The 16,751-nt window shown below is 38.5% G+C and overlaps 1 protein-coding gene across 2 annotated transcripts; it reads left to right on the top strand.

The window, feature by feature from the left end:
* The first annotated feature begins 528 nt into the window (after window positions 1-528).
* slco1d1 (solute carrier organic anion transporter family, member 1D1) lies at window positions 529-14,113 on the top strand. Of its 2 annotated transcripts, none has more exons than XM_084346291.1 (15): window positions 529-767; window positions 1,153-1,210; window positions 2,872-3,013; window positions 3,663-3,795; window positions 4,940-5,064; window positions 5,258-5,404; window positions 6,016-6,114; window positions 6,563-6,823; window positions 7,782-7,946; window positions 9,567-9,762; window positions 10,017-10,182; window positions 10,857-11,041; window positions 11,217-11,281; window positions 11,429-11,546; window positions 12,611-14,113. In XM_084346291.1, the coding sequence occupies exons 2-15, from the start codon at window positions 1,160-1,162 to the stop codon at window positions 12,822-12,824; spliced, it is 2,067 nt and encodes a 688-aa protein (XP_084202417.1). In that variant the 5' UTR covers window positions 529-767; window positions 1,153-1,159; the 3' UTR covers window positions 12,825-14,113. The 2 variants fall into 2 exon arrangements, with proteins under 2 accessions (XP_084202417.1, XP_084202416.1); XM_084346290.1 differs by having other exon boundaries at window positions 1,090-1,210.
* Window positions 14,114-16,751: the final 2,638 nt, after the last annotated feature.

The following is a 16,751-nucleotide window of genomic DNA, read 5'->3' as shown; positions in this document are numbered from 1 at the left end:
ATATGAAACAGTTAACAAAGAATCCAATGTTGTTCACTAGCAGCCATGGTGCAGTTTTGTAGAGCTGACATTCCTGCAGAAACTCTAATATCAAAATGTTTTTTAAAAGCAGGATTTTTAATAGTATTTTTATTAAATATCTCAAATACTGTCTTGATCAGGTGATGTGATGTGCGATACTCAGAGAGAAAGCCATTGTTAGGGCCTATCAATAGGACAGGAAGACTTTGATCAAGCCTAGGAAACACCCAACCTTACAAAAGCTGAATTTTCTCCAGAAGAGGAAAGCATTTCATTCTTTGAAAACAGCAAACTAACAGAAGGAGCAGCCTTGTAAAATAAGCTTTGTCCAGCTTCACGCTGCTGCTGTTTGTTGTGCGTTCAAAAGGATGGATACTCTGGAGGCTTATGATGTTCACAGAGGAGGATGTGTGAGTGTGCGCGGGTTATGAATATGTGTGTGTGTGTGTTTGCGTTTGGTGAACCTCTGAACCTTCCGGTGCAGGTCGTACATGCATCCCACTGGACATCAGCCAGCCAGAGTGGTCACGTTTGGGTTTGCGTATGCTTGTTTGCCTGAGGGTTGGAGGGCTTTTTATTGACATGATCAACAAGTGCACATAAGTGGCTGAGTTACTGATTACAGGTGATGTTATAGTTTGTGATAAGACTCTTGCTTTAAGCACAAAGTCCTGCCAGGTACAGCCAGCCTTCAGCCACTTTAGCACATCCTTCCCATCCCCTGTAGGACCGCTGCTGCTGCGCAGGTAAAGAATTTTCTGCTTTTTTTTTTCACTACTTCTACTTTTAATGCATAAATGTCTTCTTTAAAAAGAGAATGAAATGTTTGATTTATTGGTGTTTTAGTGCGATATACCGGTATTGTGATTTGAAAACCAACGAACAAATCCTAAATCCTAAAAAATAAGATTCTCCAAAATGTATTTCTGACAGTTTTTTTGTTTTCTAAGATGAAAGTATTTTTACATTTTTAATATTTTGAAGAAAATTTGATAAATCAGATGAAATGAACACAATTTGCCCCAATCTCTGATGTGCTCATACCTTTGTATTTGTATGTATTTGTAGTTGTATTTCTGCAGGTCATTCGGTACTGTGTTTCGTGCTTCCTCACATCTGTTGTGCACACAGGAGCATCATGAGTGTAGAGTCCAAAAAAACACGTGAGGCTTGCTGCTCCAAGCTCAAGGTCTGTGAAATGTTACCTTTCCCCTGTGTTATAAAGTGTTGCACTGCATCGTGTATGGTCTTAATTATTTAAATCCGCAAATGTGAACGCAAATGAACACAAATCGATGTGCCAACTTGCAAAACTTCACCGTAAACCTGATTTTTTTAACCTTACCTCCATGTATTTGTCTTTCTAGGGCATTTCTATGTCAGCTTTATCTGTGACCGACAAATGCTTCACCTGATGAGGCAGTAAAAGGCAAAGCATTAACAAAAGAAAGCCTCATTTTTCTTTTGGCCAGATAAAACTGAGACTTTGACACCAAAATTGTGTCTTTTCTTGCTCTTGGAATGGGAAAAGAGCTGTAAAAATGCATGTCATTCACAGACAAGTCCATAAAGATAAGGCTGATAGTCTAGTTAAGTGGTCCTTGAAGTGCCTTTTAGGAAGAAAAACTGTTATTGTTGCAGTTGTTTGTCATTGGTGCACAATCTCAATACGTTGACACAGTTTATGGCCTGCTCTCTGATAACAGACTGATCATATAAGAAAATGGGGCATTATCAGCTCTGGGTAGCAATAAATAGGGTTAGCCTAACCCTGGTTGATGATATAGATTTCTTGCAAAAAGTCACCAGAACAGCTCAGTAAAATTTGACTCCGAGGCTCATTCCCAGTAAATCAGCAAAAAAAACGTGAAGTGCACGGAGGCTCTCTCGCAGACATTTTGAGCCCTTTAAGGCCACATTTCTACAGACTGCCTGAGGGATGATTAAAAAACAGTGATGATCTAGATGATGCCATATATTATATTATTATATATTTTAAAAATGTAAAATGTGGCCTTAGACTGGACTGGGCAGAAGAACCTTTTGTTTACCTGTGGAACTTCTGATGTTATGCAAGTGGAGATAGTTGTTTGATTGTACTTACAGAATAGTCTATGACCTACAGCCCAGTGTGATTTCCTTTTAATCTTTAACTATCTTTGTGGCAAGGATATGGCTGCTCACAGGAGGGATTTGTACTGGGAACACAAACAAACTCTGAAAAGGACCTGAAGTCCAGATTGAAATTGTAGGTTTCACTAAATATTGTTTCCTTTAATCACCACAACCATATTTTTACTTTACCTGCATACTGGGTTGAGACATTTGTTAAAGCAACAACTGGTTCACTGTGATTGCATTAACCTCCATCAAATAACATCATGTGGAAAAGATTTTAAAACCCATACACCAGCTTAGATTTAAATGACTTCATGTAAATCCAATCAGTGTTGAAAGCAGGTGTGAAGTCTTTAAATGTGTGTGTTGTCTCGCGTGTGAGCCTAATCTATCATGTGTTAATACAGTAAATCACCCTCTACCTGAACATCTATACAAGGTGCAATTACATCCCTTTATGCTTTGTAATGGAATGAGCCTCATTCTGAAGCCTTTCATTGCGTGACTGGACCTGTAAAGAAACAGATTAATCCTCTCTCTCAGACGTCTTTTAGGAGAGATTATTACAATTATTAAGGTAAATCTTCTCACAACAGGCTCGTATTCACCGTTTAAAGATGTTTTGTGAATCAATCTGAGTGGAAGCTCTTTTAATCAAATCAAATCAGACGTCCTCTGAATGCAGAAGAACAGTTTCATCTAACAGAGTGTTGTGTGTTTCTGTGTTCCCAGCTCTTCCTGGCTTCTATGGCGCTTGTATTCTTCGCCAAAGCCTTCGGTGGAGCCTATATGAAGAGCTCCATCACACAGATTGAGAGGCGCTTTGATATCCCCAGCTCCCTCATTGGTGTCATAGATGGCAGTTTCGAAATGGGTATGTGCAGCTTGTTTTGTTTTTTTTTAAAGATGGCAAAGTTACATTTTTTATATAGTAGATGAAGGCACCATTCCACCCTCTCAAAAGAAAAGTCAAACATTCGGTGGAATACACTTTTTTGCTTTCTTGCAGAGAGTGAGATAACTGATTGATACCATTATTTTATGTGGATGCTAAATGTGAAGCTCCAGGAAGAAGACTGTGAGCTTAGCATAAAGAGACACCTAGCCTGGCTCTGTGGTTAGAAAACAAAATCCATCTGAAACGCACTGATATGAGTTTTTGTATGGCTTCAATAAATTTGATGTTATATTCACCGTAGATTAGTGAACTTTAGAGGAGCTTGTTAGCGGAACAGCTAGCCAGGAGTTTTTGTGTGGATTAAACAAACAAGCACTTCACAGGTGCTGGTAGGTGGACTTTAACAGGCTAATTGTTTCCTCTTGTTTTCAGCCTCTCTGTTAAGCTATGCTAACCGTCTACTGACTCTAGCTTCATCATTTTGCACACAGATATGAGAGTGATATCTACCTCTTGTCACCCTCTGCAAGGAAATTGACAATGCATATTTTCTGAAATTTCAAACTTTTCCTTTGAGCCAGTAATCCATTCATTGAGTCATTTTTAAAACTCTTCTCCTTCCCAGGCAACCTGTTGGTAATAGCCTTCGTGAGCTACTTTGGTGCCAAGCTCCATCGTCCCCGGATCATCGGTATTGGCTGTCTGATCATGGCTGCTGGATCTTATCTCATAGCCATGCCTCACTTCTTCCAGGGACCGTCAGTACACAGTTTCCTTTGTTCTTCTTCTATTCTCATTTTGTATCTGTAATACTGTGGCCTTGTTAAGGTTCATCCTGTAGTAATGCAGTAATGATCGACATTGGTTCTTACGGGCATAGCTGGCAGGAACAGAAACTTTTTGGATTTAATTGAACCACAACGAGAAGTGTCACAGATATAGTTATTCTTGATACAATGAATTGGATTAAAGGGAGGGTTCAGCCCCAAATCAAAAGTTCAGTCATTATCTACTCACCCTCATAATGATGGAAAGCTGGAAAGATTTGGGTGAATCTTTCCTTTAAAGCCTCATGCTAAATACAAGAGATAACACAAGACACATATAATATCATGAAATTACAACACACATGGTGGGATTAACCTTTTTGGGAGCAACATGTAGCCTGTTGCTAACATGCAGACTATGCAGTACTATATGTAGAAATAAAACTTCTTGGACACAGGTTTTCTCTGTGTAAACTTGTTTATGGTCACTTTATTAAACAAAACCTTATAACCACGTGAGCACAATATAAGGTCAAATAAAAGTGTTAAAACTATATTTTGACACAAGGCCCGGCTACAAGACAAGGTTAGAGGACTGAGAAATAGTGCATGACCCACCTACGTTGATCTTAAGCTCTAGTGGGGCAAATTTCTTGCAAACTTTATTAAAGTTAAATATAATAATATCAAAATCTATTTTCTCACAGTAATGCTGGGTCACTGTCAATTTTCAAAGCTGCTGTTAAGGAGATATTAGGATTCAAAGACACATGCAGTATGCTTTCTGGTTTGCTCTTTGCCTTGATTGTCATTGGTCCTCCTGCTTGCCCCAGTGAAGCCGCATATACTCCAGTCTCTGCCCTGTTTCAGCTCAAATTTAAATCGTCTGTAACACTGGACATCTTCTAAAACTCAAGAGTGACACAACAGATGTTACATGAATGTGTTTTCTACAATCCAGAGCTGCCTCCAGCTATAACATAAAGTCTATAACAATCTGCATGTGTAACGTTTGAGCAAATTTTGTATGCACACCATCCACTATTCATATGCACTGTAATTTTCAGAAAATACATTCAAGCCGTAAATGTGTCATTTTAAAAAAGACAGTCGTGTGTTTATTCTCATTTTCCAGGTATAAATACGAGACCAGTGTGTCTCACAGCACAGCTGTCAACAGCAGTGAGAGCGCCCTGCCCTGTCACTCCAACCACAGCTTGAGTGAAGCAGATGAGACGCCTGATGTAGCGACCAGAACAGGTACACGGCAAACACACTCACTGAATTAGATGTAAGACCTCTCAGGTTTGAGGTTTCAGTCACTTGTCCATCTTAGATATGATACCAAATCAAAGCATTGATAAAAGCAGAAGATCAGTAATGATCTAAAGAGAATTTTCAATAATAAGTCCAGCGTCAGTTTATATTCTGAGTCCAGTTTTTCTTCCCTTAGCTTGTGAAAAGGCAGCTGGCTCGTCTCTGTGGATCTATGTATTCCTGGGGAACATGCTGCGTGGAATTGGAGAGACTCCCATCATGCCTCTGGGTGTGTCCTACCTGGATGACTTCTCCAGAGAAGAGAACACTCCGTTCTATCTGGGTCAGTTCCTACTGTCTTTATGACACTTTTTATGACACTTAAAGTAGAAATAGACAATTTTTCAACTTTCCCCTCTCCTAGTGTTTCCCTATGGTTTACCGTTGGCGCCGCTGTTGCAAAAACAGCATTAGAAACATGGCTACCGCTAATGGCCTGGCTACAGTCCACGGCCAAAAAACAAATCAAAAACAAAAACAAACAATTGGAAGAATCCCAGTTTGACATATAGTAAAACAGAGTTTTCCAGTTGTTCCGCTGTTACCTGAGCATAGCGACCAGGTAAATCAGTGCCTCATCCTGTTTAGGTTGTGCAGTGGCAGACACACTTCCTTTTGCTGCAATGCGACCTTTGTTTTTAAGGGAAAAATCCAGCCTGGTGGCAGACTGAATAGCGTAGAGGAAGCAAGGTTTATAGGACCAATCTATATGCAGATGGTGTCATTTTTCTGCAGCCATTATACCGTGCAATCAGTATTTAATCCAGAATGTTAAGTTAAAGCATATGTCCTGTTATTGGTGTTTATGTTTTTTTCCTCTGTTTTCCTCTTTAAGCTGATTGTTGCCTGATAATAGCACCATATCAGTACATAACCTTCTTTTCCATTCTCCAGCCTGCATCCATACAGTGGGAATCTTAGGACCAATGTTTGGGTTTATGCTTGGGTCCTACCTTGCCAAGATCTACGTGGACATTGGATCTGTGGACTTAGGTAGGCGACTTCTCCATATCAAGGGGTGAAAAGTACAAGATGTGTCGAAGTGGTACTACAGTATTTTTGATATTTTTTGGGGGAAGTGTTCTCATTTTGTATCCTCAGGCCTTACCTATTATGATTGTATTACTGTTGGCTGTATGCAGACCTATTACACATAAGCACCAAATAGTTGACCCTTCATCTCCTTGAACCTACATGGCAAGTTCATTGTTAAAGAGCACCAAAGTTTGTTTTGGATTCAGGATTTCCTAACGTTTCATTCTGTTGTCATAGTCTGACTAGTTCAATATTTACTGCATGGATCAGAGCTGTCAATGGTCCCTGAACGGTCCCATCCTCCTGCTTATGCCTAAGCTGCTGGGATGAAAAAGGTTCAGGTCTACCATGGAAGTCCTGCAAACACAATCCACTTCTTAACAGGCGGCCTTTGCTCCTCTCCCAGACGGTGTCACCATCAACTATAAGGACTCCCGCTGGGTGGGCGCCTGGTGGCTGGGCTTCATAGTGACTGGCACCATAATCTTGCTGTCCAGTATCCCATTCTGGTTCCTGCCCAAGTCTTTGCCCAAGCAAGGGCAAGAAGAGAGCCAGAGTAAAGGCACAGAGCTAGCCACCGTGGCAGAGCAGGAGAATTTCCTGCCAGATGAAAACCAGGATCATGAGGAGAAGGAGAAGCCAGTTACCTTCCAGGAGCTGGCTAAAGGTACCATCCAACACTTTGAAGCACTGGGATTTGTTTTGTTGGCCTAAGGTGGTGTTAACAGACAAAACTCTGCATTCAAGGACCGGCCATTTCACATTTATGTTTTAGTTTTGTTCTCTTATTTCATGTTTTACACCCAATTTAGATCAATTAGGTGTCTATACCACCGTGAAGCTCAATGAATGTCTCTGCAGAAAGGCTTTATCTATGAGCAGCAGAGCAACAGCATGCCCTAAACTACTTCTAAGGTTTTAAGCACCACTGTTCAAATAGTTGTCAGGGTCAATGTTTTTAATCATTAAGCAGGTATAGCCCAGACAAACCAGAGCCCAGACCATGTAACCCTGAAGCCTGGACCATCAGGCAATCTGGGCAAGAGTTGAATGACACATCAGGACACGTGGCCACTGTTACTTAAACTGAGGCCCTATCATTCCATAATACATTACACAAAATTATATCAGACTTACACAAATTGAGTCTTCACTTTTGTAAATTATTATTTGAAAGTGATATTATTTCCAAAAAGCAACAAAAGATAAAAAAAACGTTGCCAATAAAAACATTTTAAAATAATAGACAATAAACCAAAGAAAGTGAACAATATAGAGGTTATTTAATAATGTAACCAAGTAATTAATTGGTAGACAATATGCATAATATTCTTGAGAGAAATTAGTGCGGCAATTCAATTAGAACATTTTTTAATGTTAGTTTAGGTATTATTGATAAATTTAAATACATATAAGTGTCGACATTTGTTGTGAACGCGTATAGACATAGATATACATAAATATACAGATATTTAATTCTTAATAAGCTGCTATTTCTTAGGCAAACACGTAATGAAACTAAGTCACTCTGACACTTTTACATTCACTCCAGAATAAGGCATCCATTGTGTATCCGAATAAAACTATTTTTTTTGCTAAAATCTTTGTGTTTTGTTCTTCACCAGATTTTGTTCCATCTCTGAGGAGGCTTTTCAAGAACACCATCTTCACACTGATGATTATCACCTACCTGGTGTCTGTCAACGGCTTCATTGGCATGATCACATTCAAGCCAAAGTTCTTGGAGCAGATCTATGGTCAATCAGCCTCCAAGGCCATTTTCCTCATAGGTACAAAGCAAAAACTGACCCTGATTCACTCTGCTCACTGCTCTCTGTTGCCCAAGGCAACTGAAACAATGATGTTATTGAAGGGAAGTGTGATTACGAGAGATAAAGTTGACCTGAATTGTAAGCACTAGGTAGCCCACTGTTGGCTCTCCTTTTGTGTGTGCCTGTAAAGTAGCACCCTGAGCTATGATTAGCTTTTTTATGACTGTTTACAAGCACGGCTAGCTGTGTTTTTGTTGGAATATAGATCATTTAACGTCATTGTTGTACAACCACCAATTATGACACGTAAAATTAGAACAACAACAACAGTTGGCTGCCGTCCAGAATTATTTTTAATGCAAAAAGCTTGTGACGTCTTGGATTTGACTTTCTCACAACATAGCTCTTGAATGCGAACTGTCAGGTTGCATATCTCAGACCCAGCGTCTCTTATCGACACATTGATCCACCATGGCAGTGGCAGTAGATGTTAGAGTGTGACACGGAAATTGATTTTCACTCCTGTCATATCCAACTACCACAAAAACACTCCTGTCTGATCCCAATCCCAGGAGAAGAACTGACCTATTGGTATCATGATTCCTGTCTCACCCACTCCCATTTACTGTTTTTTTACTGTCCTGATGCAGTCATACATAGATGTTGCAATTGAGCCTGCATTATGTCATTAATTCAAGTTAAGTGATTGCCAACAACCGGCTGTGCTTTGACCTCATGGAGCACATGAAAAGATTGTGGAGGAACTCAACTAATTAAGAAAAACAAAGTACAAAAAAATCCAGATATTATATAAGTTGTAACACCTGTACTGAACAGTGTTGCGAGTGGGAATGCATGGGTTAGGAAAGTAACAAATTAATGGTTGAAATAGTTAGCTAAAAGCAATAGATAAATGCTTTAATAGCTAAAAAATAATGGATAAATGTTTCTTAGCTAAAAGTAATAAACGGTTATGATAATGTTTATTCCAAAAAGCATTGCATAAATACTTGTAGTTAGACTCATTGGCTAAAAGTTATATATAAGTGGCCAAAATAGTTTGCTAAAAGTGTTTGATAAATGGTCTAAGTACAGAAAAAAAAATGGTTAAAATAGTTAGTTTAAGTAATGGATATGTGGTTAACTCAAAGTGTTGGATATATAGTATGGTTGGCTAAAAGTAGCCTAAACGTTAAATGGTTAAAACAGTAATAGTAAAAGATAAATAGTTACAAACAAATGGCTGGAGTTTAATGCTAAAAGTAATAAATAAGTTACTTTTTTCCACTACAATGAGTATTGATGCTAATGAAGAAACTGGCCTTTGCATTGACAGTTAAATGTTATGATGTTTTGGGGATTTTTTTTGGAAACAATATCCTGTTTTATAATATTAAACAGTTAAATAACATAAGATTAAAATGATTTAAAATGAAACATGAAAGGTGCTGTTGATGAAGGAGTACTTGAGTTCCCCTGACGGGGCTGCAAGGGTACATGAGATGAACAACCTGCATACTATCACCATAACATACATAACAACGGCATCCATGATATTGTCTCCTATTTATTATATATTGTCAGTTCTCCAATCCTTTTCATCCATCCATTCATTCAACCATTTATTCATCCATCTAGGTATACTGAACCTGCCAGCAGTAGCCCTGGGCATCATCACCGGAGGTTTTATACTGAAACGCTTCAAGCTGGGGATCATTGGAGCAGCCAGGGTGGCACTCGCTGCCTCTATTGGGTCCTTTTGTCTGCTTTCCGTACAGATCTTCATCAGCTGTGACAATGCAGAGGTGGCAGGTCTTACCGTCTCATATCAGGGGTGAGTGACATGCAAACCATCCTTTTACACGAAAATAGAAGTCAGTGATTGTCTGGGTGCATCGCAGAGCTTCCTTTGACTCAGTCTTTGTCCTTTTGTTGGCTTTTATGTTGTTTTTTGTAGTATTACTGCACGGGGAAAACATATTTCTAAAGCCTAATTATGGTCACTGTTTGCAACTGCAATGTTGATCTTCATGAAAATTATTGTATGTCCCCTACTCATGCGTGTCTTTTCATGTCCGCGTGCACCAGGGCTTCTGAAGTGTCCCACAACCAGCAGACTTTGCTGTCACAGTGCAACACGGGCTGCTCCTGCTCTTTGAAACATTGGGACCCAGTATGCGCCTACAATGGAATGACGTATGCCTCGCCCTGCCTGGCTGGCTGCCAGACCTCCACTGGCACTGGCAGGGAAATGGTAAAACGACATGTACTGCTATATATGTCTTTATCATATAGTAACATAATAGTTATGGATAAGACTGGTAGATTAAATATGAAACAGACAACAGGCAGATGCAAAACATTGGCAAATAGAAGCTCTGTTGACCAGAATGCAATACAGCCAGATCGAGGACATGTTAGAATTGATATTTATTCAAATTTCTGCCCATACACCCAACTTTGATTGACAATAACACATATAGGCACATTCTGTGTGTGCTGTTTCTGGAAAATTCAGGTATGAAAACCGATAAAATCAAAATCAAAAAGTATTCTAGACTATAGGTGTTAAAGTCCCACTAAATCCTCCTAGGCTACCATGTTTACTTCAGCTCACAATATGAAAGTGTTGATTTGAAGACAACAAAGTGAAAACATACTGACAATGATGCTACTTGAGCCTCACCAGTAGTTTTTCCAAAGGGTGGTTCAAGTGTAAAGACCATGCGGTCATTACAATCAACAGGATGTGTCCCTGTGGGAGAATGAGTGTGCCCCTGAACCTATATCAGGCAAATGTAAAGGGACTATTAGTATTTCAATTATGGAAACCAAGTTGCTCTCCGATCAGCATGTGAAAACAACACCACCAGTAAGTACGTTCCACAGTCAAAGGTAATTATTCACATCTCTGTTCTCTTTCTTCAGGTTTTTCATAACTGTACCTGCATCGGTGAGATGAAGACTCCAGCCATGAACATGTCCGCAGTGCTGGGCCAGTGCCCCAGGAAGACAGACTGTGATCGCATATTCAAAATCTACATGGCTTTGTCCGTAACAGGGTCCTTTATTTCTGCCTGTGGGGGCACGCCAGGATACATCGTAATGCTCAGGTCAGAGACACTGAAGCTTTTTGTTATGGCATTAAATGCAAACATCAACATTATGTGTGGACTGCTTCTGTGACACTATTGAAGTATATCAATATATATTGGATTGTTGTTTGTTTATTCTTTGAGCTAAAATGCTGATTTCGACTTATGTGATAATCTTTGGGTAACCTTCCAGGTCCATCCAGCCAGATCTGAAGGCGCTGGCTTTGGGTATGCAAACACTGATAGTAAGGACTCTGGGTGAGTACTGAAAATCAATGTAGGTTTTGTAAATTAATCATGTTGCAATGTAGGACACAACATTGCATTTTTTTCCTTAACTGTTAATGATTTAGCTCTCAGGACCATTTTGATAACAAAAACAATGATACGTTTATGTGTTGTCAGGTGGGATACCTCCTCCAATATATTTCGGAGCACTGATCGACCGAACCTGTTTGAAGTGGGGCACCAAGCAGTGTGGAGGCCGTGGAGCATGTCGACTGTATGATGCTAATGCATTTAGGTATGGTGAAACCGGGATCTTATTTTCTTGCTTGCATATCCTAGCCATCATTTTAAAGACAAAATCACGGTTTTAAAAATACATAAAACATTTTTTTATGACATTGCTATGTGCAGTCTAGATTAGATTCAATACTGTTCATGTGTGGTAGTTTAAAGGTGCAATATGGAAGAATTTTTGTTGAAATACTAATACTAATCAACTACAATTATCAACAGATTGTGATCATTTTAGAACAATTTTGATTTGATGACGTCGATGTATTGTGCTGCAGAGATATCTACTGAAGTTAGCGTGCCAGCCAGCTAGCCCCCTCCCATCCCAGTCCAAAGCTCCTGTGCTCACAGAGTAAACACCAACACTTCCCAAGCTCCCAGTCTGAACCACGAGCTGCATGGTACTACTGTAACTTGCTAACAGCAGCTTCAAGTTAGCAGCAGTTAGCGTTAACTCTGGTGATATGCTCCCCTTATTTGTTTTGAGTATGAACTCAATGGTGGTCAATTCTTACATATTGCACCTTTAAAGCAATATTTCAATATTTTAAGAAACATACTTCTATATTTTCTGAGGTCATTGTCCTTAATATGAAGCTACATCCAGCAGCCAAGTTTTAGCCTAGCTGAGCATAAAGACTGGAAAGAGGGTGATACAGCTAGCCTGGCTCTGTCCAAAGGTGAAACGAAAGACCTCTAAAGCTCATGAATTAATATCTTATATTGCGTTTGTTTAATCTGCATAAAATCCAAATGTAAAACCGGAAATAGTTATTTTTACAGAGGGTTATGTGCGGGACTATTTTTAGGAAGTCACCGTTGCCAGCACAGTCCTACACACAATCCTGTGTAAAACCACTTGTCGATGTAATAAGTAAGGTCCTGTTAGGCAGATTCTTTATAGCATAAATACATCTGTTTTTGCTGAGTTTTAACATTTTTATAATTAATAGAAAATTTTCATTCGATAGACCACTTTTTGCTATGAAGTGAGATTAAAACATCCAAATGTAAGCACTCAAATGTGGAGTAAATGTCTTGATGTTTCCAAATGTACTTTACTTACAGAATGACATTCATGGGGTTGATTACTGGACTTTACTTGCTAACCAACATGCTGTGGGGAAACCTCTACCTCAAAATTGTCAAGAGACAGAAGAAGTTAGCACTGCGGAATCAGGCCAAGGAAAATGGACTGGAGGGTGACAGCCGGGCCAATGGACATGCCAGCATCAACATTGCCACAAACAAAGATGACACAGACAAGGAGAGTACCATTTAATGTGTTTCAGGAAGCCATCACCATTGTATAATGAAGATGAAAGACAGATTTTACAGAAGTACTGAGCTTGACTAAATGTGGTAATGGTTCAGTGTTTGCACCCTTTCGTCTCTCAGCAGAACACTTAATTTTTTTACACACTGATCTGAAAACAACACCTGCTGTTTGTTCACTTCAGAGGTCAAAGATCCTGACAAGAGCTTTAACATAAGCATAAATCATCTCAACAAAAAATACTAAAACATAAACTTAGAGGTCAGTTTTAGCTTTGCTTCCTAACAGTCAATAAAAACATAATGGGAACATTATGTTGTACTACTGTGTGGACAAGGCCTCCTGACCAAAACCCAATTCACTTATGATGATGTTCACTTCTGAAACGCTTATGATTTCAAAGTTAGAACAAAATATGTCAAATATTGTATTTGATTGAAGATTGTGTCCATCATTTATACTTGAATAACATTAAGTCAGGAAATGAAAGTTATATTTAATTGTAAAGCTTTACATTCAGAGTAATTTACTGTATGTTCAGTGACAGCTGGCAGACATGTATACAGTAGATGCAGTATGTACAGTGTATAGTTTTAAATACAAGTTCAAGACAATATAAGTGGATGTGGGATAAGATGCAGTAGCAACATTTAGTGACATGATTATTATCAATGTCTTTTTTCAGTTATTAAGAATGTTTTCTTGTGAGAGTTTCTGATACTATACTGCCTACCCTGTAGTCTCTATTGAACAGTGGACAGTGAGGAGGCTACAATTTAGGTTTTGAGTGTGTAAGAGTTTAGAGCGAGTTAAAAGAACTGTGTTCACATGTCACCCTTATTTTGACTTTTGGTTATGTACCCCAGCAACATTTGACACGTCTGGACATCTCTTTGACATTGCACACACTTCTTGTTACATCACATCATTTACACAAACCCTAAAGGTCATGAACGTTCATATAACCCTCTGACTCACCAGTATTTGTTTGGATAAGTTCACTATAGTTTTGACAGTGGAGTGTGAGTGGAGTTGAAGTCAAACTTGATTGTACCATGTTTTGCTCTGTTATACACTGTAGTTGTTGATTAAGATGCATCATTAATTAATATCTACAATTACTGTTAATAATGAGACTTTATATATTGAGTTAGATGTGTTGGTAGATATCTTATGTGTATTGTTATATTTTAGTTTTACATCATTTCTTTGCTTGTTTCTTTTTTTTTTTTTTTACAATTTTTTTGTTTGTCTTATAGCATATCTGTAAGTATTAAAGACACTTTTTTGTTCAATTTACACGTGACTTACCTTTTTTATCTGCACAGAGTGACCCATTATACATCTGTTATGGTCCTCTTTAAAACAGCTATAATCAATATTTTAATATTTACTATAGAACCAATGACTTCTCCATCACTTGTGGTGATTAATTAGAAAGAGAACTTTGTGCAAATAAAGGCCAAAAAAACACTTGAAGCTCTTGACCCACCTACCCACAGCAGACGAAGTTAGTTAGACCTACCTAACCAGTTGATAAAAAGAGTCTGCGGCTAGCATTGTGAAGCTGCTGTGGTGATGCTTTGGGGAAAATGCTAAACACAAGATGTTTACTTTCCCACAACAACAATGCTAATGTGTGGATATTTAGCAGGTGGTCAGGGGATGATCAAAGTCAAAAGTAAAAAAATGGCAAAGAAAAAAATAACCTCCGTGTGTATGTTATCACTAAAAGAAAATATATAGTTATAGACAACACACGAGCATGAGCAGGGTCAGTTACATCAATAATACAGGGGTCATTAACCTAAACAATCGCTGTCCAGTCTCCAGCTGTGCACCTGCTTGACCATAAAAGTAGGTTCATTTAAAAACATTTACACTAAACATCTCTATTTCCCTGAGAGGAAAAAAGCAAATGAGGACAGCGAGAGGACTAAACATAGACTTGTGCTGCAGAGCTGAGTAAACGTACTCATTGTGGCTTCACTATCTTTCACTTCACTACCACAGCTTTCTCTTTGCACACGTGTGTTGAGAATCAATCAGTCTGGCTTGCTTAAAGTTGAAGGTTATTACATGATCTGTCAAACTTTGTCTCCTCTCTGTTTACTCTGTGAATCACCAGTGAGCTTTCCTTGTATAGGACAAAAGTGATGGTTAACCTTTTATTGTACCTTTCACCATGTTATGTAATATATTGTAAATGTTATGATCAGTGCAATATTGTATGATTGTAAAACCCTTTTAATTGCTACACTCGCTGTTAAGGAAGCTATTAAAGCTATAAAGCTTTGCTTTGCAAGCCACCAAATACTTACAGAAGCAACTGAACTACAGCAACAGGGAGAAATTACTAGGAGAAATCTAGTTTGATAAACTAAGCTACAGAGCTTTACCAAACTTTACCAACGTACTTTGTTAAAAAATGATCATGTGATACAAATTTATGACAAAACATAGAACAAAGAAGTCACATGCCTGGGAAAAAAACCCACTTGTTCACAGATCATAAATAAGCAAAAACTACCACTCGTAGAAAGTGCCAGGAATGTCAGCTCTGTATACAACATCGAAGCTGGATTAATACTTAGCGCTTCTAGAATGCAATAATTTATGTTAATAATTAGCAATAATGGATATTTATGACTTATCAAGCCAAGAGACTGCTTGAGTATTGAGCTAAGGGTTTAAGATTGATATTTTGTCAGAAAAACAGAAAACAGCTTGACATCTTCTGGTATGCAACAAAACAAGCCATTACAAGCTGTTATGTGCACATTTTCTGAACCCAATGATAAACATGCTCAATGACTATTTGAATGAATACATGTTGCAAATTATCCTTTGGGTTCATGAATGTTTAGGAAAAATTTCAACCCAATCTAGTGAAAAATAAGCAATTGGTGAGGCTATAAAATCACATGCAAAGAATTACAAGTATTACATTAAGCTCTGAGGGCCAAACTTCAAAATTCATAACTTAAAATGTATTTGAAATAAAAACAGCACTAGGATTGTGCAAGGTTCCATGAAATTAATACAAGTTTTAAAGTTGTGCAAAAACCATAACTCGAACTGGGAAAAGTTGAGCTGGCATAGAATGACCCATATTCCAGTTTTCTTTCTTTTTATGGCCCAAATTTGTTGCTTGACATTGTTTTGTGTAGTTTACTACTACTTAAACCGCTATGCAAATATGGGTGTAGTTAGACAACCAGCAAAATAAAGCAAACATGGAGTCAACCTCCTAGTTTTATTACGTTATGTTGTTCCCTATTCCAAAAACACTGACAGCACCAACACATAAGTGCGTCTTTACTTTTGAGTAGATCAGTTGGCAACTTTAAATGGAAATAATACAACTCTTTATGTATTTATAGCCTTAATTTTATTTATGCACTCATGAAATTGTCCTCTATATTTTGCTGCTCCTTAACCTATAAGGATGTGCAGTGTCTAGTTTCACCAGCAGGCTGTGCTCTATGCAACAATATATCCACTGTATGGCACTGAGTGGTCTCACTGCTTCTATTTGTGCAACCATCAGTCAGTCAGACAGGAAATTTATAATGTAGAATTTTTTTTAAAAATGGTAACATTTTATTAAAAAAGGATCAACGTGTTAATTTGCAGCAGGTACAATGAGTGATGGTCTAAGGTACCCTGACGCAGTTACAAACTACATGCCTGTGTACCTGAAACTAGATACATTTCTGCCAAATGAAAATGAGCATGAATTTTCAGAAAGGGAAAATGTCCCTCACTGTGGCTGTGCAGGAATGTGAAGGCTCTTAATCTTAATCCTTGGAATTTGTGAGGGGGCAAAGCTGATTGTGTGACCTGCTGCCTGGCGGCCTGAACCCCCCACCGGTCAGTGGACTAATAGAGCATTTCTTGACATGTTTGCTCCGAGACATGCTGTTATAACTG

The sequence above is a fragment of the Pagrus pagrus genome (genome assembly GCF_965226575.1).
Source record: "Pagrus pagrus genome assembly, chromosome: 23".
Classification (NCBI taxonomy): Eukaryota; Metazoa; Chordata; class Actinopteri; order Spariformes; family Sparidae; genus Pagrus; species Pagrus pagrus.
This window is presented reverse-complemented; position numbering and strand designations above follow the sequence as displayed.